The sequence below is a fragment of the Podarcis raffonei genome, chromosome 13 (assembly GCF_027172205.1).
Source record: "Podarcis raffonei isolate rPodRaf1 chromosome 13, rPodRaf1.pri, whole genome shotgun sequence".
In the NCBI taxonomy this organism is placed as follows: domain Eukaryota; kingdom Metazoa; phylum Chordata; class Lepidosauria; order Squamata; family Lacertidae; genus Podarcis; species Podarcis raffonei.
In genome coordinates this window covers 24,119,130-24,141,123 of record NC_070614.1, presented here as the reverse complement: position 1 = coordinate 24,141,123, position 21,994 = coordinate 24,119,130, and the positions used below count along the sequence as shown (strand labels likewise).

The 21,994-nt window shown below is 48.1% G+C and overlaps 1 protein-coding gene and 1 long non-coding RNA gene across 10 annotated transcripts in view; one reads left to right on the top strand and one right to left on the bottom strand.

The window, feature by feature from the left end:
- Positions 1-10: 10 nt before the first annotated feature.
- Positions 11-19,345, top strand: LOC128400805 (uncharacterized). 5 transcript variants are annotated; one of them, XR_008327377.1, is made up of 5 exons: positions 363-590; positions 2,287-2,330; positions 7,435-7,639; positions 10,020-10,188; positions 19,169-19,345. It is a non-coding gene; the product is annotated as an uncharacterized LOC128400805 (long non-coding RNA). The 5 variants fall into 5 exon arrangements; XR_008327378.1 differs by lacking the exon at positions 19,169-19,345 and adding an exon at positions 11,283-11,335; XR_008327376.1 differs by lacking the exon at positions 19,169-19,345 and adding an exon at positions 11,280-11,335.
- The window catches only part of MLLT6 (MLLT6, PHD finger containing), an 87,864-nt gene continuing 77,217 nt past the window's right edge, over positions 11,348-21,994 (bottom strand). For 3 of the 5 annotated variants that reach the window (XM_053363353.1, XM_053363355.1, XM_053363354.1), the window contains exons 11-19: positions 20,769-20,953; positions 19,339-19,456; positions 18,210-18,276; positions 17,550-17,689; positions 16,604-16,792; positions 15,672-15,760; positions 14,839-15,194; positions 13,328-13,436; positions 11,348-12,850 (exon numbers count right to left, since the gene is read on the bottom strand). In XM_053363353.1, the coding sequence (XP_053219328.1) occupies positions 12,461-12,850; positions 13,328-13,436; positions 14,839-15,194; positions 15,672-15,760; positions 16,604-16,792; positions 17,550-17,689; positions 18,210-18,276; positions 19,339-19,456; positions 20,769-20,953 (1,643 nt within the window). In that variant the 3' untranslated portion in view covers positions 11,348-12,460. The remainder of the gene's footprint in view (positions 12,851-13,327; positions 13,437-14,838; positions 15,195-15,671; positions 15,761-16,603; positions 16,793-17,549; positions 17,690-18,209; positions 18,277-19,338; positions 19,457-20,768; positions 20,954-21,994) is intronic. The other 2 variants (XM_053363357.1, XM_053363356.1) reach the window with 2 other exon arrangements.

Sequence of the window (21,994 nt, the reverse complement as noted above, 5' to 3'; positions counted from 1 at the left end):
CACCTTCTCTCGCGGTCCCCCGCGCCAAGGCACCAGCCCCACCGGAAGCCGCAGGTGTTTCTGTTTCCGCCCCGCCGGCAGCCCCTGAACCGGCGACGAAAGGTTCCTAGCTGGCTCTTGCGGGAGCTCGAAGCCCGGGGGTGGGAGTGGGGAGAGGCGGGTGACCTTTTGCCCTGGGGCTGCGCTTTGGAGAGAGAGACAGAGAGACTCAAACCGCCGCCGAGCTCGTCGACCATTGTATTTGCTCAGTCTCCTTCCTTGCAGGGAGGAGCGCCGGTTGCTAAAAAATAAAAATAAGAAGCAACGAATGGCCATATTTGGTGGGATGTTAGCATCCAAATGCGTACGTAAAAGGGTGAATTGCAAGAGCTGTGAAACTCTATGACGTCATACGCTCTGTGGCCGTTATGGCAGTTGGTTCAGTTATGGCAGTGAGCAGTTACGTTGTGTTGTGCAGGCACGGTCGCCAAGAATGGGGGGGATGCCAAGCACACACCCCCAATTCCAAATGAGAGGGTTGGCCCCCCAAATTTCTGCACCCACAGGGTGTCCACACACACGTCAGCATGCTCTGCGGTGTGCACGCTGATGTCAGCACAATGACTTCATGCAGCCCTGAACCCCCTGCATCATGGAGGCAAGGCGGCGCATGTGTGTGCTGCCGTCTGCCTCAGAGTTAGTCTGGAGTCCTATTAACAACTTAAGTCCCACCCACCTGCATTTTATATTGTATAATTGTATATTGTATAATCTGCAAGTGCAAGTACACAAAGTAAATGTTAAATGTCATTTAAACTTTAAAAAAGAGTTGTCTTGCATAGTTTAGGTCCAGTCGTGGCCGACTCTGGGGTTGTGGCGCTCATCTCGCTTTATTGGCCGAGGGAGCCAGCGTACAGCTTCCGGGTCATGTGGCCAGCATGACTAAGCCGCTTCTGGCGAACCAGAGCAGCGCACGGAAACGCCGTTTACCTTCCCACCGGAGCGGTACCTATTTATCTACTTGCACTTTGATGTGCTTTCAAACTGCTAGGTTGGCAGGAGCAGGGACCGAAGAATGGGAGCTCACCCCGTCACGGGGATTCAAACCGCCGACCTTCTGATCGGCAAGCCCTAGAGTCTGTGGTTTAACCCACAGCGCCACCCGCGTTGAGGGGTAAGAGGGGTAAGAGAACTAATTAAAGGGTCAAACAACCCAGGGCTGTCTTCCGCAAATGGGAACTAGAATTTAATTTCCACATATTTAGCATCTATAGGCAGCAAAGCCCTTCGCAGAACAAATGGGGCTGCTGGCTTGACGCGGGGCCTCATGGTTTAAAAACAAGCAGGGAACACTTATCTGTCTTGTGGGGCTGCATGCTGTTTAGTGGGTGGAAGCAGGAGCAAAACTGAGGAGCCTTGAGGGAGAAGGTTTACCAGAAGCAAGTTTCTTAGGACTTGCTGGATTTTGCAAGAATTGGATAACAGAAATTAGGGAGAAAGCAAAACCCCTTTCCAACACAAAAGCCCTAGCTACGCCACTGTGCCACAGGCAGCAGAATCCAAGGAATGCTTCCATGGGTGCCTCTCTCCCAGTGAGAATAAGAAGAAGCTGCAGTGGCTTCTGGCAAGATCTTGTGAGACCCTCACAAGATCTCATGGAGGCCTCTGCATGATTTTGAGGGGCTTTCGTGAGTTCTCACCAGAGTTCTCACCAGAAGCCGCAGTTACGTGACCCTGATAAGCAGGGCTTTGGCGGGAGCAACAAGGGGGGAGCAAAAGGCACACCGGATGGCACCTTCCCATTTTGCCTCAGGTTGCAAAAAGGGTTGGGCCGTCCCAGCCAAACAAGAGGCATTGTCACAGTTTGGGAGTACATCCCAGCCAGGCAAAAGCACTCCAGGGAGGTTTGGGACAAGGCTAGTGGGGAGAGAGAGCTGAGGGCCACAAAGAGACACCTGGAGGTCCGCATTTGTTCTCTGGGCCTAAAGTTCCTCAACCTGGCTGAAAAAGGCTTCTGGATGGTTTTACATTTTTTTTACAAAATGTAAGGGCCCTTCTTCAGGATAAATACAAGTTTATCAAAATAAGAATGGGGCGGGAAGGCAGTGTTGGTAATCAGTCTTCCTTCAGAGCTCCTTGCTGCAGTTTCCACACTTTGCAGTGCATTTTCCCCATCTTACTGCAAAAAAGTCTGGTTTTTGACAATAGCAAGTTTGTTGTGCAGAGCTCCAATAAACTTTAATTGTGTGACCTGGATTTGCTCAAATACAGTTGTGATAGAAAGATATTTTATTCTGCCTTTTACAGGACAGGAACGAAAGGAGGGGAGTTAGCAAAAGTGGAAGCAAAGGGTAAGTAAGCAGCACGTGGGCATTTGAGATTTCCCTGTTGCTGTTAATCCCATTCCAACCCCTGTGAATTTTCTCATAGGAAAAAGTAAATGTTTTACGTTTAAACTCATGCTTTCCCCAAGTGAGAAGTGTCTCTTTGTTAAAACGCCATAAAAGAAACCTAGCGCATCTGGCCTGCCCCCCTCACTCAGTACAGATTTCTTTTATATATACTGTAATAGAAAAAGTACACACACCTGCTTGTTTTACTATGCTGCTTTCCCCCACAGCTAAATATTAATAGGAATGTTCCAAATTCAAATGTTGGCCAACATTTCAAATTCAGTTTAACATCCATCCCTGATGTTTTGCGGAGAGGGGATTTGCCCCCAACTAATTTGCAAATCTGCCACCTGTTCTTTGTGCCTCTTTGGCATCTGCATATTCATGATTTTGTAACTTCTGTAACTGCATCACATACACTGCAATCTCAGCCGCAGTAAAGCATATTTTTGAAGTGTGGCTGTCAACATCAGTTCTGGCGTAGTCTAAAGTTACCAAAACCCAAAGGCAGAAATAAAAACTTTATGGGAAAATGTGCTAATTAAAATTCAGAATTCTTTTTTTTTTAGGCTCATAGTTATTTGCAATTTAGAAAGCTCTCCTTTGTCATCATATCTAGCCAAACCATGCCTAGAACATGCATGTGCTCTGATTTAGATTGGCTTTTTCAAACCCCATTGGCTTGGAATACCATTGCACCTGTTTAGGTAAACCAGCTCAAATCCTGTGCAGACACATCAAACATTATTCCCAGGGAAAGGCACTTCTGGGATTTTTTGCTGCAGGTGCCCAAATAACTTGACCAGTCTTGACTTGCAGGGAATTTGCTGTTCTGCCTCAGGCAGCAAAATCTCTAGCTGTCTGCCCAACAAACAGCTTGGTCATGTACTGCTTTTGTGATATTTCCAGCAAAATCCTATGATTTCTCCATAGCATTCCACATTGAATAGTTACGTTCTCTCACCAACAACATCTAATGGAGATTAGGGCTGTATACACATTACTGTATTGGCTTGAAACACAGCTAGGTTGTTTTTTTTAATACTTCAATTCAGATTGAAGCTGGTTTCACAAGAAAAGACAGGATACAGATATGGATTGTGGTGAACGTGGTATGTATATATACTGCTTCCCAAACCTACAGTGGGAGCGCATTGGATGCAGAGTAAACGGGTGAGTGTACACAGCCTAGAAATATCTGATCTCACACTCTTCAAAGCTGAGCAACAGAACCCAAGCAAGGGAACTGAGATGGAGCCAGCATGAGGAGGAAAAGCCACACAACCCCACAGAAAGTGGATGTTCAGACAGGAGACCTGTGTCGTCTTGCGTTCTCTTCTTACTGGGCTGTTATATGATGTCATATTGCATATGTCATTTACCTTTATTTTACCTATATTACGTAAGATTTCTGCTGCCCTTTTGGACTCTACACTTAGCCTGGGTTCAAGGTCCAAAGACATTACTTCTGCTTAAATGAGATGAAGCAGTGCTCTCAGCCTCCCTTACAAATCCAGAGGGTGTGTGTTACGTACTGAGTTGAATAGGATCCAAACTGCAGCAGTCTGATTGGTCCTAGAACAATAGGATTCAGAATGCAGCAGTCTGATTGGTCCTAGAACAATGCAGCAGTATGATTGGTTGGCAGGAACCACCCAATCATGCTCCAGATAGAAGTGAATCCACAACCTGATTGGCTTACAGTAGAATTCCGGAATTAGCCAATCATGGGCAGCCCATTGTGTAAATAATGTATATAAAGCAGATACTTTGAGGGGACCTTCATTCATTCCTCCTCACCACTATGAGCTGAATAAAGAGCATGAAATCACTTTGCGACTCTGAATATATTTCAGTGTGTTTTCTCTTACATTTTATTTGGCTGACTGAGGGTAAGCAGGGAAGGAGATTGACAGAAAAAGGAGCCATCTGCACTCTTACTTTCCACACAATTCATAGGTGTAGCAAATTTCTCCCAATCACCATCTGATTCAAATCATGCTCCTCTGAGGGACCCCTTCACACAGACCTGGTGCTACATGGAAGCCCATTGGAGCATTTTTACATGTTTGTGCAGTGTATGAATATGACAACAATGTACGTGGTGGAGAAGCATGAGCAAAATTAAAGGGAAGAGGCTATCATATGACAGGATGTGTGTGTGTGTTAAAAAGCAGGGGCAGGTTTTTAGTTGTTTTCTCACATCCTAATTACATTTTCTGGAGGGAATGATCAAATTGTTACAGGAGTGGGATCTCCCGATTCCCCCACTCTGGAGTCTCTGTTGCAAATGCAACGATGTATGGAAGATGCCTGTCTGAAGAAATGCAGTTAGCACATCTGGGGAAATTGGGCAACCTGCTGTAATTCCAGTGTGCATGGAATTCCATTCCCCATTTCATCAGACAGGCATCTTCCATGCATTTCTGTATGTTGCTTCTGTGTTACATGCCAGTAATCACCTTCACCATAGTGGGGGGGGGGCAGCCTCTCCTGAAGAGACCCACCACATGCCAGGGCATTGGGTGCATAATCGTTTGTGGGCTATGTGCTGTTGGTGGGTGGGGTTGAAGCCAGCAGTGGGCAAGGCAGAGCCTTTCCATCTCCCTCCCTGCGCAGAGGCTGCCAGATCAGTCTTAGACAGATCAGTCTTAGAAGCATAGAATTGTAGAGTTGGAAGGGACCATGAGGATCATCTAGTCCAACCCCCTGCCTTCATCTGCCCAAGCTGCAACAAAACATGTCCCTCCTGCAGTGGTCTCTGCAGCCACAGGAGGTGCCACAACCTCACCCACAAACTCCTCCATTGTCTCCCAAGACAGATGGTTGACAACAATTTTCTTTCTTTCTCCCTTTCTCTCTTTCTGCAGCAAGCAAACACCTATATTGTATTTTACCAGACCACAGAAGGCAGAAGGGACAGCCCTTAAAGGTGTATTGAAAAAGAATCTTTTATTTTAAAAAGTGATCCAAAAGTCATCTACCATTTCCAGTTGGCAAGGCTGGAAATTATTTATTTGTAGAAGAATTTATATCCTGCCCTCCCAGAAGACCTCCCCCACCACCTTCTATCAGGGCAGTGTGACACCACATAAATACAACAGAATACAATCAATAAAAGTACAGCACCATTGGAATGAATAAACAGACAACAGTGTTATAGAAGCAGCATAGAAGCAATTTAAATAGGAACTCCCAATTGTTAAAAGGGTTTTGCCTGGCCCTGAAAGATAACTAAGTAGGAAGCTCAGAAGAACCTCCTGCTTCGGGTAACATCTTGCCTGATGAAGCATTCTGGAGAACGTGTTACTATTTTGTGACATTTTAGTATGGGCCTTATAAAAGCATTTCCCAACTGCAGATTTTGGCAGTTTATGGACCAAGAACACAGCTATTTTTGCTTCCTATGTCTCCTGGGAGAGTATTCCATAGCTGGGGAGAAAAGGCTGTCTCCTGGAAGTGGACTCAATGTCTACATAGCAAGAAGCACATCATAACTATACAGAATAGAAACAAGGATGACCGATACCCCAAAACTATAACATCTCTTTATTTCTTAATGATTTTTCCCCTTCCTTCTTTGGTTAGCAATGGGTACAGCCTTTAATTTTAAACTTCACAGAGGTGTACATAGTTTTAAAGTTGTAAATGCGCCTTTCCACCTGGAAGATTGTATCTGCTTGCAGACAAGAAATACAAGTGGGTTATTTAAAAAAGGACTGCTTATATGGTGGACCTTTTAAAAAATATAAACTAAATTTATAGTTCCCTCGTGAAAAGCCTTGCCAGCTCAAAATGCACTGGAATAACTTTTGGTCATTATTTATTCATTTATTTATTTAGAAACATCACTTCTGCTTTCCACGGCTCAACGCAAGAAAAGGCAACCTGTGGCTCCCCAGATGTTGCCAAGCTCCAAGAGCCCCAGTCACAACACCTGGAGGCCCACAGATATCCCACTCCTGCTTTAGCACACTGCCCTCTACTGAGGGACTCCGGAAATGCTCGTTCCCATTACAGTATTCCCTTTCTTCTCTAAGCGCACATTCTGCTGACATTTTCTCACACGGGCCATTCTGGCCTAGCTGGCGAAACCCAACGCCTTGATCAGTGCTTGCATTAAAATGGGGGGTGGCTACCCTGTGTCCCCTCCAGATGTTGTTTGTCTCCAACTCCCATCTTCCCCAGCAACGTGGCCAACAGTCAGGAAATGATGGGAGTTGTGTTCCAAGAACATCTGAAGGACACCCAGTGTGGGGAGAGGGGAAGGAGAAAATTTCCCACCCATGATATCACTCTATGCTTAGTTAAATTTGAAGGGGGACAGCCCCAATTTAGTTTCTTAAAGTCTTTGATATTAATTATTATTATTTATTATAATAAAGAACAGTGAAGCAGCATGGAAAAAATATATCTTAGCTACATTACCTTAATTGCCAAAATATATATATACATCTTTTCCTCTTTAATTAAAAATAACAACTACCAAGGAGGGGAGGGGTGTTAGGCACAGGCAAGGTACTAAAACGAGACATTAGCATCAAAAGATGGGTATAAAGAAATATACCCCAGTGCAACCAAATGTGGAGATTACTCCTTTTCCTCCTCCAATTTTTATTTTTGTCCTCTTCCTGCCAAGGAAGAGACTCCAGTGCTCTTGCCCCGGTGCTTTTTCAAAGCACCACAACTAGTCTGCCTTACGTACAGATTTTTCGCGCTGACCTTAATGCCTGTGTTAGAATCATGGAGTCGCGGAATTGTAGAGTTGGAAGGGACCCTGAGGGTCATCTAGTCCAACTCCTTGCAAAGCAGGAATTTCAATTAAATCATACATGACAGATAGCCACCCAGCCTCTGCTTTAAAAACCCCAATAGTTAGGATTTCAAGTCAGTTTCATTCCTGGGACACTGTTTCTGAACTCCCAAGTTTGTTGGACAGGAGCTTTGGCTGGAAAAGGTGCAGTAAGGACAATCCAAACGACTGATCGGCTGCAGGAGCACCTTCCCTCTGAGGAAAGGCTGAAGCATTTTTGATTCTTAAAAAAATGGATGTATTTCACAGCCAAACGTAACAAACTGCCAAACTACATGAAATGTTGGAGATCTGTGATGAGATGGACTGAGAGCCACCAACTTTGATGACTTTAAAGGAGGACTAGGGAAACTTATGGAAGATGAGGCTATCAGTGACTACCACGATGGCTGTGTTTTCCAACCACTGTCTGAATGCCTTCATAACTCTTGATAGAAAGTCATGTCCCAAACCGGTAAGTTTTGTAGGAGGAAACATTGTGGCTGAAACAGACAGGATGGAGGTGATAGCTGCCATTTTTAAAAGAGAGCAGGCGCATTTGGATGATTCCAGAAATAAGTGCTTCCTCCCATACCCCACAAGCCTCTTGCACCTACACATTCTCTCTCTACTGTCTAAATTTTAGCTTGAGATCTATTCCGATCCAAACGTTTGGTGAAGCCAGTAAGCTTTTTCCCAGTCAGATTTCCAGGTCTAACCACACTTCCAAGATGGGTGATTTCCCTAGATAAAAAGAGTCTGGCCAGCATGACCCTGCAACTTCAATAGGTTATGCAAGATGAGAAAACTGGAAAGTATTTTTTCACAACCAGGGCTGAGAGCAGATGGACTTTAAAATGAGGAGTCAACATGGTGTTTCCCCCCACAAAGTGGGTTGCCCAACTCCTCCACACCCCTGTTCTAATTCTTTTGGCAGACCCATTGAACAACAAATTAAACTCTGAATAACTCACCTTGCGTTTCCCTCTATGTTTCAGGTGAGCTCTCTGCCTCTCCTCTATATTTAAGTTCATCTGATCTACCATCAGCTTAGTGACTTAAAGAAAAATGCCCTAATTTTTTTAAGACTGCCACAACTATTTGTCAGATCATAGATGTGTGGAATATACACCCTAAGTACACCCTTCACCATCTCTTAGGTTGGGTATATGCTCCTATGAGCTCATAGGAGCATCCTACGACAAGTAGCACCAGTAAGCAATGCTACATTTGCACAGGGTTGTGTGCATCATTCAGGCATTGCCGTTTGACCTGAACATGCTATTGCCAGTTCTTTTCTTTGGGACTCGGGAGGGAGGCTGCATGATTTGTGGTGGCCTAATGGACAGAACTGGCATACTTAAGTGCATGTCCTCCTTCCCCACAAAATTTCCTGCATTGACACCTCTTTAGATAAATCTTTTGCCCGCCAGGACAAGCTCACTACTACTGAATGCCAGCTGCCCAAACCATCTTTCCACTCACTAGTTCCTTTCAGATGTAATCCAGAGCATAGATTAATGTTTTTTAGGGCATTATTCCAGATGACCAGATGAATGCCCACCTAAGACTTGATAAAATCCCCCCTTCCAGATGAGTCTTTGAAGCCACAAAGCATGCCTGGTGGGTTGGACTGGGCACATATCATTCCTTAAGTCAAAGAGACCAGACAGGGCTGGGACTGGATTTTGAGGACAAATATATCCCCACAAAACCACTAGGGGGCAGCAAGGAGATAGTGGGGGGTGAGATTTCAGAACGCAACCCCTGAAAGTGTAATGGGGTGAATGTGGGATTCTCATGCTTGTGATGATGTGTGAACCCCAAATCTACCTACCCATGAAATGGGTCAGTCTCCAGCCAGTCTGCTGGCATGCATTTTCCAAGCATGTGCCTGCCAGTTAACACAAATGCAGGGGTAAGTGGGGGAGGCATATTCAGGGTAGGGTGGACAAGCAGGAGAGGGCTGCTTAAGCCTTCTCATGCCTGCCATCATCCATTCCTATGTTATGCTACACACCCACACCCCACCAATTTTCTCTGCAGTTGGGCTTCTTCTGGCTTCAGAGCCCAACTGGGAGAAAAGCACTAAAAAGAAAGAGAAAAAAGCTCATGTTTCTGCTTGGTTGTTTTTGCATATGCCCCCTCACTCAGTGTTAGGAGTAGAACCAGGGGTTGGTAACCATGTTTTTTTCTTGTACTGTTGTGTATTTGTGCCATCACTAGAGAGGTACAGGTCTCTCTCTCCCAACCGTTATGCACGAAGCCTTGTGCTGCCTTCCTGCCCAGCCAATGCCCTGGCCCTTCCCTCCTCTGCTTACAGAGTCCCCTTTCTTCTCCAAACCATTCCCAATTGTGAACTTGCCCCTTCACATCTGCCTATTTTCACCTGTGTGCTTCTTCAACTTGCCTTCTTTTAGGGGAAGTTCCACGTGGCCACTTCAGGAACCCACCTCAGGGTACTTCCCTCCTGTCTCCCCCCTGCTTATCAAATCAAATTTAGTTGGGAGTCCATGGGTATGTGGGTAACAATTGTGCAAATCCAGCATTTATTGGCAGGAAACCTTAAAAAGTCAAACCTGCAATTCCAGGGAGAGGAAAGTTAGTATGGCTGGGAAGAATATACCACCGCAAACCAGTGAGAAGGGCAAAAGTCCACTGGTGTGGCTGGATGAGGAACTCTGCAGGTGCTGGCTGAGCATCTGCTTCCCAATTAAGCTGCCTGGTGGCACCACAGATTCCCAACAGGAGACTGAGGACAACACCAACCAGTTGTTTACAGGAATGGGGGCGGCAAGGGGCCCCAACTCTGAATCAAACAGTTGATCTGTGCAATTGCTTTCTTAAAAAAACAGACAATTTAAAACAAAACAAAAAACACCAGCGATCCAAGGCCACAGTTGGGCAGTTGGACAAGAGCCAAGAAGATCCACACCAGAATGACAGTGAAGGACAAAACTGATCTGGAATGTGGCAGAAGTGCTGGCCTGGATGCCTTTCAAAGAGGAGTCTGCTGTCCAAGCAGTAAGTGCATAATGTTGATGGGTATTTCTGTCTGTGAACGCTCTGCTGAAAGGGTGGGGGAAATGTCAAGCGTCATTCCATTTTCTAGCTGCTCCTTAATTAGTGCCAAAGCTGCCATGATGAGAAGCTGCCTGGTTTCCATGTGGAAAAGCTGCTGCTCTTGTCAGTTTCCAGTAGTTTTCTGTTGAACGAATTAAAAAAAAACCCCCACACACCAAACCCCTACAGCACATTCACACACACACAAAATGTGGAGCCAGGTACATCTGTTTACGTGAAACAAAACAAACCAAAGGATGAAATCTTGAAAAGATGCTGTGATTTTTCTCCCCGCCCCCCCTTTTACTTCAAGCATCCAACTCATCTGTGGGGCAGGTATTTTTCAAAAAGGGGCAAAAGAAAAAGAAGAAACAAAAGCAAAAAACACACAGGGGAGGGGGGAGATGAATCTGAACAGCAGTGGCCATTCCTGTGGTCATCATCACATGCCCAGCACCATTTGAAAATAGTGCAAATTGGAAGAGGTGGCTGGGATGTGCCCACAATGACATGGAGGCAAGTCTGGGTGGGATTCCTCAGGATATCTGACTTGGATCCCCATTTCACCTCATCACAACATCCTTTAAAAAGGATGCTTAAAGGAGAATGGAGCTGACTCCCTGGAGATGGGAGAGGGCTCACACTGGTGGGAAGACCAATGCTCTTGTCAGCTAGGACCTGATTTAGCTTAGAGCTTTTGACTGGGCTGGAAGATGTTCTTCACCAGAACGGAGCTGCTTTGGAGGTGGAAGGAACAGCTCCTGCCCTTAGATGAAGTCTCGACTCTGCCTCTTTGCTGTTGGCTTTTGGGTGGCTGGTCTGATGGAGTAGGTAAAGGTCCGTTTCTGGAGGGGCTGGAAAGCACCTTGATGGTGAGCAGTGATTGTTTGCAATGGCCTTGTTAACTGCAGGACACCTAACAAAGCCTCCTGAAGGTATGGAAGAGAAGGGTCATACTCGAGCATGAAAGCGAGGGGCTGTTTCCTTCAGGTCAGTGTTTAAGACCCCTGGCTGTGGGAGATTTGGGAGAACCGAGCGGCTTTTTCTCCCAGCAGAAATGCTAAGAAAGGCTCATCTGTGTGCACTTCTGAAGACCTCCAGGCTCTCTGCAGGATTCCTGTGTAACGCCTTCCAAATCTCACCCTCTTGTGCATCAGAGACCTCAAAAGCTCCACCCTGTTGCTGCAGCTGGACCTTTTCGCTGCCTTGCGCCTTGCTGGATTCCTTATCCCTGGTTTGGAAAATGCCCTGCTCTGCAAAGACAGCATTCCTTCCAGGACCAGGTGGCCACAGTCCGATTAGCTGATCCTACCCTCGAGGGGGGTGTCTTCAGGTATCTGATCAGCAGACTGCTTCACCGTTTCCCCTTGGGAGTGCAACTTCTTGTGAAATAAGTGCGGCATTGCAGACACAGCTGACAAGGGAGCTGGGTGTTGTTCGCTCAACCTGCCTCCTTTGGAAGGGTTCAGTACGACGGGCTCAGAACCGAGGAACGTAGACTCCTGGCGCACCTTGCTTGGCACTGCTCTGCCCATGGCAGGAAGACTCCCTCTGAAGTCTTGCATGTGGTTGCTCTACGTCTCGGGATCCGTGGCTCAGGCACAGATTGCTTTCCTATAGCAGAGAGCAGCCTGGTATCGCCCAAGTTAACCTTTGTCCTGAACTGGGGCACCTCCCTTTTCGTTCATGCCCTAAACATGAAGATAAAGGAAGAAGCACAGGACAGTCTAAACCGGTTGCGTGTCAAAGAGCAATAAAAGAAAAAGAAAAATATAGGAAATTGCAGCATCCACCACAATAATAGCCCTGCAAGCCTGAAGGCCATTCACCTGCCCACTTCAATTTCCTATGAAATATTCACATTTCTTTACTCCTTTCTTCTCCATCTAGTGCTCCCTGAGGTCTCTGTGTCTTAGTTCATTGCCTACTCTAACCCTCCTTCCTTCAACCACCTTCCCTGCTCAGCTCCATGCTGCTGGCATCCTTGTCTCAGACAGACTCTCCCACTAGCACTTCCAGCCTTCATCTCCCCTTCACCCAGACCCCTTATCACCTCTCATTTCCTTCTGAAAGAATCCAACCTGTCCCGAGATTATGTAGATTTCCTCCCCACTTAGTCAAAATTATCTCCTGCTCTCCTCAAAGCAGCCGTGTGCTTTGTGATCGTTCCACAGCTAACCCTTTCCCCCCTAGCTGGGGGAAAACCTGTGAACATTCCGTGACATCACAGCAGCTAAGCTGTTGGCAGGCGATGGCCTGATACCCACCATTCCTTTCTGGCTGCTTTGTCACCTTGCAGGTTGAGGAAAGGGTTGGTTTGTGCGGTGAGGACAGGTGGGATAGTTACCCCTACTGCAGCTGACATCAGGCTGTTCCCACTGGTGCTGAGTGATGGGGAAGCCATCAAGGAACTGGCTGGATTAAGCTGCTGAGGGGAAATGGAGGCCAGGAGGTTGCTGTTGGCAACTGAAGCTGCAGGGGCATTGGAGTGGAGGAGGGATGTGGAGGTAGCCGGCCCGAGGCCAGTCATGGACAGCTGGGAGGAGCTGGCCATCTGGAGCCGCTGCAGCTCCCTCTTCTGCTGAATCTGTTGAATCATCTGGAATACCAAAGCCTGCTGCTCCTGGGAAGACAAAATTGCAAAGGTCAGCTGCAGAAGGATCTTGGCAGCTCTCCCTCCACGCCAACAGGAGAGAAGAACTAGGGGAAGGAGTGCTCCCATAACTTAGGTCTGCCACCCCAGTCATGGGCTGGAACAGGAAGGAAAGCTCTGCCTGAATCAGGATCCTACGCTATGGGATTTCATCTGTTTCTTGAGGTGCCTCCCCACAGGGATCTCCACCCCGCAGTTCAAGAGCCACTGCTCTGCCTACTGTCTCTACACCGCTCATAATGTTATGAACCTCTCTCATAATTCCTCCACACCCCAATCTTTGTCCCCCCAGATGATCCAGGCTTTTTTCATCCTTTCCTGGAACTTCCACCCCAGCCTTTCCCCTACCACCCAAGTGTAAGAAGCCAAGGCACCTCATCAGCTGCTTAGCCCCCTTGCCTGCTACAACTGTGGGCAGGAGTTGCCAACCAGAGCAGAGGTACTTACTGGGTTGAGTGGCTGCGAAGTCAGGAGCTGCTGCAGCTGCTGGAGCTGGAGCTCATGCTGGCTGAGGAGCTGCTGCTGCTGCTCAGTCAGGTGGCTTGTGCTGGCCATGCTGGAGAGAGGGAAGAGGGAGAAAGCGTCGAGGGGGGTGGGGTTAGAGAGCTATCTCCAGAAAGAGTGGGGCCACGCCCCAAAACATTGGCGCTCAAGACAGAAAAGCCAACTGACACCTCTGGTTCTAACTTCACCCCAAGTAACACCTGCAGTTTCCTGCTTAAACCTCCCCAAAACAAACAAGAGCTGAGGCAGCAGGAGTGCTGTTTGGGTCAAAGAGGGCTTGAGAAGAACTTAATGGTTCACTGTGCTCCCTGGGTCAGATTTGCCTGCCACCTTCCAATGGCACTGAAAATTGGCTGCGTTAGGAGGCATGCCAGGCATGCTCCCTCACCTGGCCTCATGCACGGGAGGGCAACGTGCAACGTGGCTCTTATAAAACGCATTGCGCTACCCTCGGGCTTCCCATAGAGGCACTTGGTTGGTCACTATAAGAACAGGATGCAGGAGCAGCTAGGCCTTTGGTCTGATCCAGGAGAGCACTCATTTCCCCACCGCCTTATGGCAAGAGACCAGGCCTTGCAAACTGGCGGTCCAGAGAAGGCATGAGTCTTGCTCCCCTGCTCTCATGCTTCCCTTATTGTGTCTCCTTCCCCCACCTTTGGTCACTTATATGCCTTAAAGGTTAGAAACTCTCTTCCCTTTTACTTGCACCCAGGTATAATTCCTGCAGTCACAGAACTGCAAGGTGCAGGTAGCCCTAGTTTGGATCTTTCCAAACTGCAGGTTGGGCTACACTTCAAGGCAGGGGTGGGGAATGTTTTTCACACATTCCCTGTTGGGCAACCTTCCAAGGGCCACATGGCAATAGTAGGCAGGGTCAGGGTCAAAAGTGGGCAGGGCAATGGGCTTATGCTTTATGTTTGTACAGTAGGCAAGTTCATACACCTCCCCCACTCTATCCTCCATCCAGACCAGAGTTCAAGGAGACATCCCAACCAGGCAAAAGTACTCTAGGTGTGAAGCAGGATCACTGAGGGGCGTGGCTTGAGGAGAGTTCCGAGGGCCAGACAGAGAGGCCTGGAGGGCTGCATCTGGCCCCAGGCCTGATGTTCCCTACTCCTGCTTTATGGTGAGCACACATCTCTGCATCTCCTGCTTCCATCACTGATGCCTTTTCATCATTTTGTGCCTTGCCTGGATGATATAGCTCAGGGGTATGCACAAACCTTGCAAAACACACATGTGATTAAATCTGGGAGGCCAACCAGGAACAGCAGGTGTGGGTGAAAGCCAAATGCCCGGGAGCCTGGCAGAGTAGGTGGGGACAGCCACCTCCCCTGAAGCTTTCACCAATAAAATGCTTTTCTGGAACGTGTGGCAGAACTCTGGACAAGTAGAGCCCCTTTAGGCACTGCAAACCCACCTTCATCTGTTCCTCCCTCCTTCCTGAGTCTTACCTGCTTTGGCTGCTGGAGAGCTGCAGGTTTGGGGGCCCACTGCTTTGCACCAAGAGGGGATTCTGGGCCTGGGTGGCCACTGCTCCATTCAGACCTCCCAGGATGCCGTTGATGGGTACCTGCTGCCCTCCCGCCAGGCTCCCAAGTAGACCATCCACCAGGCTATGATTGGCAGGGGCGCCTCCCCCATGGACTGTCCCCATTGCCCTGGCCAAGCCATTCACTGGTGGCGGCTGTTGCACCCCAGTCGTCATCGGGAGAGAGGCAGGGCTCTGCTGCAGCAAGGGCAGCGGGGGAGGCGTGCTGTGGAAGGAGAGGGAGGAGCTGCTTCTGCTGGGGCAGCCGGAGTGAGGATCCTGCAAGGAGGGAGGAAAAAGGAGGGGAAATCATTCTGGTGTGCAAGGGATCCTATCCAGGGGCTGCCTGTGACTGAATCCAGCACATCCCACCAAAGGGAAAGGCATCTGCCAGGTCCAAACTGCTGGCAACAGGGATGGCATTTTGATGCCCAAGCTAATGAGTTTGTGTGTGTGTGTGTGTGTGTGTGTGTGTGTGTGTGTGTGTGTAAGTAACCCTTGTGGAAGGTCTCCTGTGCCAGCCCCTGCTGAAATGAATGGATGCCATGCAAGGGTGCTGCCATACTCATACACAGCTCCCATTGATTTCATGGCAGCTGGTGCTGCAGGAGATATTCCCCATTGGCTGGTCTGCCTGCCACTCAACCACGCTCCATGGCACTCCTAATCTGCCATGGAGGAGCCGCTTCTGGCTAGGGGGGGGGGTGAAAGTTCCAATAAGGAACAGTGGGGAGAACGGAAAGAGATGCTCCGTACCTCAGAGGAAGTAGAGAGCGAGTTTTCAATGCCAAAGCTGTTCTTGCAAGGAGGGCTCTTGCTGATACTCAACGAGTCGCTGTTGCACGCTAGAGGGAAAAAGAGAAAATCAGGAAGCCTCTCCAGAGAACATCTCCACAGCTGTAGAGCACCTTGTGTCTCCGACTCAGCCCAGCTTAGCCCACCCTATCCAAGGTGACGGCTAAGAGCTTCTGGATCACACTGAATGCCTTGGGTCTGTGCCTCTTTCTTTTGAGATATATATGTTGTTGGCATCTGACTGTCTCAAGATACAATGGAGTGCGCCTCTGGGGGTGAAGTCAAGGGCTGCATTAGCTGCACCAAAGTGACCTCTCTGGGTACAAGCCTGAGCAGTGTTTATGGAGGTCCTGGGCTGCCCAGACAAGACTCTTGTCTTGGCCTCACTTATGTGGTCCAAAGGACAGCAGAGCAATACGTTTGGCACCAGCTTGGCTGCAGGAGTTGCCAGAAGGAGGCATACAAGGCACCATCCAACCATCTTAGGGACTTCACCACAGATTTGTGTAGGGTTTACTCCTTAGCCCTTTCTTCTCTCAGAGATAACCTGCAAGGCAGAGGTGGTTTTCCTTCTCCTAGATGGGCTACCTTCCCAGGTTGATGAGCCTCATCTGCCCCTCACTTCCCACTACAGCATGTGCAGAAACCACCATATATGCTGATTTCTGACTCTCCTTGTTTGCAAAGTGGCTGAGGAACCAAAAAAGGCCAAACCATAAAGTTTTGTTTTGTTGAGGAGGAGCTGAAAACCCTCTTAGTTAAGATTAAGGAAAAGGAAGTTGAGGGACATAAAAGCACGGTATCCCATAAATGGGATGCCATGATTGGAAAATGTCCTTGTCAGGAATTAAGAAACAGTCAGGCAGGGCTTGGAGGAGAGTTCATCTCCATACCATTGGAGGCCAGGATGTACTGAGCCTGGCCTGCAGGGCCGTTGCTGGTGGTGACCACCGGGAAGGGGACAGAGAGCTGGACGTTGAGAAGCTGCAGGCGCTCCTTCTTAGCTGCCAAAGTCATGATCTGCTCCTGGAGGCGCTGGTTCTCTTTCTGCAGCGAATGAAGGGCCTTGAGCATTTCTACAACTGCAGAAAACGTGGGTGGGAAGGGGGCCAGGGGGAGGAGAGGCAACGAAGAAGGGCCGGGAGTGGAGAGGGGTGGGGAGGGAACAACAGTGACACAGTTAGAGCATACACGAAAGGGAGGAGGCAGTAAAATAAGGAGCACAATCAATGAAGTCAACAGGCTGCCCATAATTCTCTGCCCACTGATTTGCACAGAAAGGAGCCCTCATTCATTCGCCTATTATATTTTCACCCCACCCTTCTTTGAAGAAGTGCTGGGTAGCACACATAGGACCGCCCCTGTCCCCCTTTGCAACAGCCCTGTGAAGTAGGCTGGGAAATAAGTAAGTGGCCCAAGGTCATAAAACATTCTTGGCTTGGGGGATGCGTTGGAACACAGGTCTCCATGGTTTGAACCCAAAGCTCTAACCATCAGAGCACACCTGCAACTTGGGGCCCTGTACTCCCTGATGGTCAGGAATGAGGTCCAAAGGTCTGAGAGGTGTGAGGTTCGATCTTCCAACATCCGCATGAACCAACAGAAGTGGTTTGTTCATTTTATTTTTTTAAGAAATGAACCTCTTCTCTGCACATCTGCTTTGCTTGTTGACATATGGCATCAGAATGCCACCTCCCCATCCCTAAGCAAGCCTTAGCAGGGGAAGTTTTCTGCAGAATGGAGATAGCCTGATGGGAGAAGTATACATGAGTGAGGTTTGCCCCCATCCTTAGCCCCTGAGCAAAGGCAAACAGTTCCACAAGGTCTCCTGCGACTCACTGTTAACACCGGCTTCTCCATTGCCCTGTTTCTCCAGGAGCTGCTCAATGTTTGGTGTAGCCTGGGGAACGTTTTCCAGCTGCCCGCTGCTCGTTGATACTGTCTGGTCAAAGAGAGTGGGGAGGCTGCTGATGGGGGACCTGCAGAGGGAACAGAGTGGTGGGAAAAGTGTTGTCAGAAGGGGAAGGACAGTCAACACACCTCCTAAAACAAGCTATTAAGTCCATTGTCTCATGTTAAGAACTCCACATCAGCTGGAAGGCTGCAAGATGTAAAAAAGTTCAATTCTGTATGTATTATGAAGATTCCATATGTTTTTGTTTATTTGGCATCACCAGCCACAGAGAGACACCTTGTCAAAACCCCTGCCCTGCCATTTCTCTGCACCTGAAATTTCACCAGGCGCTGCATATTCAAGGGTATCTTCTCAGAAAAGCTACTCTCTTCACATGCAATGAGGATTTGTGAAAGGAAACATGTTAGTTACCCTGTCATGCCCCCATTGGTTTTGTCTTCCCTATTAGTCTGTTGTGTGGTGCAACCCTATCTCTGGATGATGATGATATTATTATTATTATATGTTATCCTTGCTAGTTAAGCAGTGCATTGTTTCCTTCTCTCCCCTGCCCCCAATGCAGTATTTCAGGCAAATAAACTTACATGGAAGAAAGACTTTCTTGTGGTGATGACCCTCGGCAGACAAAATTACAGTCTTCCAAATCTGCTTCTGGAAGTGGAAATATAGAGAGTGGCTTAAAAAAAATTATTTACTGACAACCACGCCAATACTACCCTAAACGCTTGATACGGCAGAAGACCTGACCAGACATGATGCAGCACTACTGTTTGTTCAAACCCAGATTCTGTACTAAAACCTGCTGCTTAAAAGCCTAAAAACTTTTGCCCTTTTCTCCAAGGACACTCCACATCCAATATCAAAGAGGGCATCTGGGAGGGCATATTCCAGGGAAGTAAGCTTCAAGTAGGGATTGAAGTTTAGCTCTCCCTATGCCCCTATTTGCTCTTTAATAAAGGGCCCCCAGTTTTAAAAGAGAAGACCACAGTTTATAGAAGCAGGTCTATCGTTGTGTCTAAATCGACCTGCAAAATCCCTGGGTGATTTGGTACATTAACACAATTTTGCTCAAGTGAATTCAACCGTGATATTATTTATTATAATCACAGATCAATTTGGAGTTTCTCAAAACACAGCTTCCATTTATTTCTGCATACCCACAACTGTCCTACACTCAATAGTTACGCAGTTAACATTTTACACTACACAGTATTACACCTTCTGTGGATTCAAAACAAAGCCTCTTAAACCTTCCTGTTAAAACTGAAAACGCTCAGCGCAGCCATAACAACATAACCACTTCCTGTCTCAAGGAATGGTGTTACTCCCACATGCCACCAGATGGCAGGCTAGTGCAGTCACTGTGTCAACATAACATGGTCTCTCTCTTTCACTGCGCATGCGCACGTATTTTCCCAAGGGTTCCAGGTCATATTTCTGAAGCTTGCCTGCTGTATTTATACACCAAACAGCTTGATCTTTGTAAATGGCATGTTTTCATTTTTCTTTTTTTAAGGAGTAAATGTGAAACTTTTTTCCCTAGCTTACCCATCACACTTCCCCTCATGTGTGGAAACCTTATCAGCTCTAAAGACTTTGGAACTAAGCAGCAGGGGGAAGAAGGGAAGGAGATGACCTTGTAGACAAGTGTGGCCTTGACTTTCAGAAGGACATTCTATAATGAGATCATTTCAAACTTTCCGGTTTGTGTACCTGTCCGGTTGCTTTCAGATTGGTTCAAGAGAGGATTGACCGACAGCCCAGAAGTGAGGGGGCTTCCAAAAATATGCGAGGAAGGGAGACTGAACGTAGATCCCGCCAGTGAGAACACCTGCAAAGGTGAGGACAACAAAGGAAGAAGGGAAAAGAAAAACAGCCATTTCATTTTAAGAGTCGTATTTTCCAAACTTCTGATCAGAGCTTAGGCTGGTACTGAATGGATGAGCGGAACAGACAGGCAGCAGACAGATGATGTCTGGGCCTCTGTCTTAAAAAGAAGCTTCAAAGCATTTCAGTCTCATGTGGCTGTAGGGACACTTCATTAAAATGAAACCATTTTATTTCTGCAGGAAACGCAGGTGAAATTGGTGCTGGTGGTGGGATACCTGGAGGCATGTAAATTAGCCAGAGACTAGAATAATAGGACGAGGGTGGCGCTGTGGTCTAAACCACTGAGCCTAGGGCTTGCCAATCAGAAGGTCGGCGGTTCGAATCCCCAAGACGGGGTGAGCTCCTGTTGTTCGGTCCCAGCTCCTGCCCACCTAGCAGTTCCAAAGCACATCAAAGTGCAAGTAGATAAATAGGTAGCGCTCCGGTGGGAAGGTAACCGGCGTTTCCGTTTGCTGCTCTGGTTCACCACATGCCCGGAAGCTGTACACCGGCTGCCTTGGCCAATAAAGCGAGATGAGCGCCGCAACCCCAGAGTCATCTGCGACTGGACCTAACGGTCAGGGGTACCTTTACCTTTAGAACAATGAGGAGAGCTTCGGCTTTGGATGCTGAATCATCAGGATGGAATTATGAGAGGGCTTTCTGGATTGCTGCTTCAGTTCACCACCATCAAAGAATAATAGCATTTGTTTTGCTTTTACTCGGGAGACAGCAGTGGTTTCGGAGTCCAGTTAATGAATGTACAAGTTGCAAATTAAAATGAGTGCCTACATTTACCGTGAGGGCTGCAGACCAAGAAGAACAGCACCCTTGACATTTCTCACGCAGCCTAGCATGGTAAAGTGCACCCAGCCACTGAATACTGCTATTCACCAGCAGGTTTTCTGTATTGCATATTCCAAGTTCCACTAAAAAGCAGCAAAATCGGCAAGCAGCAGGAGCAGCGTGCCTGAACAATGAGGACTTGGGAGTTACCCAGACCCTGAGAAGCAGCCACGCTTGTTTGCTTCACATTTTACAAATCACGCTCCACAGAGGTCAGTCAAGCCCTAGGCTGTTTCTGTTTGTTTGATGCCTTTTAACTTCTTTACCCTTTTACACACATCAATCTTAACCAGCCTGGTGCTCTCCAGTGTTGTTTTGACCACAAGTCCCATCAGCCCCAGCCAGCACAGTTGTCCTTTAGAACGTGCCCCATGCACCCCCTCAGTGCACAGAAATGACTTAAGAGCATGGATGCTTGAAGTGCTTACCTGGGTTGTGGAGACGGAGGAAGAAGAGGCGGTTGGGATGGCGCTAGCGAAGGGAGAGCGGGTGAGCTGGGGAAGCGACGAAGTGCCTTGATGAGCCAGGAGGCTGGAGGAGAGAGGAGTGCTACACACTGTCCGGAGCACCCCGCCTCCGTGCGAAATCGGATCTTTGTTGCTTGTGTAGATCCCTGCAGGAAGAAATGAAAGCAAGACTTGAAAAGAGATGGCCAGGCACCAAGGAAAAGGATGTCTAGAGCTGCTTGTTTCGAATTCCCACGTTGCCTCTGCTCCTCTCTCTCAGGATGGTTTGACAACCTTTCCTTTCCTTCTGCATCCTCCCAAAACAATCCCCTTAGGGCACGCCAGTATTGTTCCCATTTTAGAGAACTGGACCAACTGTGGCTGAGGGTTTTTCCAGTGCACAGCATAGCACACAGCACAACAAATGCACCTCTGTTACTTGCCTGATATGTGGGATCCAGATAAGGCATTCTCTCAGCCAATAAACTGCCAGGGCCGTGGTGCAAAGATCCCTCCGGAGCGCCCCCCCCCTTCCCAGAGTTGACCTTCTTTTTAGGGCTGGAGGAGGCAGGCAGCGGCTGGAGGGCAGCTCCTCCGACGGGGAAGAGACGGAGGCTCAGCTGGTTGCTTTGTGCTGTGGTGGCCACGGCAGGCAGCACACCGAGAGAGCGGGCCTGCGCTGAGTGAGTGAGGGCACGTGCGCCGCTCCCGCCGAGCGCCGGCTCGGTTTTTTCCCTTTTAGCCTTCTGGTGCCCTGCAGAATTCGGCGCCTGCAGGATAAAGGACAAAACCAAGCCGATGCTTGGTGGGAGCGGCGCATGCGCCCTCACTCAGCGCACTCGTTCGGTGTTCCCTGGACTCTCACGTGGTGCACTCCAGAACCTTGCGCCACTAGCCTCAATGGGTAAGACAGGCCTTTAAACTGCAATGTTTTGATTCTGGATATGACATTGTTTTTCCCAGCTATTCAGACCAATGTGGTCTGGAGTGCTTTCTGGAATGGCCAGAAACCCTCTGGACAGTATTCATGAGGTTACTAATAACTGAATTATACAATTCCTGCCTTCAATGCCCAGTTCGTTTGGTGACTCTAAGGGCAAACAAAGACAGGTTTAAGGTTTGTAGAGCAATGAGACTGATCTGGAAACGCCCTCATTGCATCTAACCCAAATGGAACCATTTCTCTCCAGAATCAATCTCAGAACAAA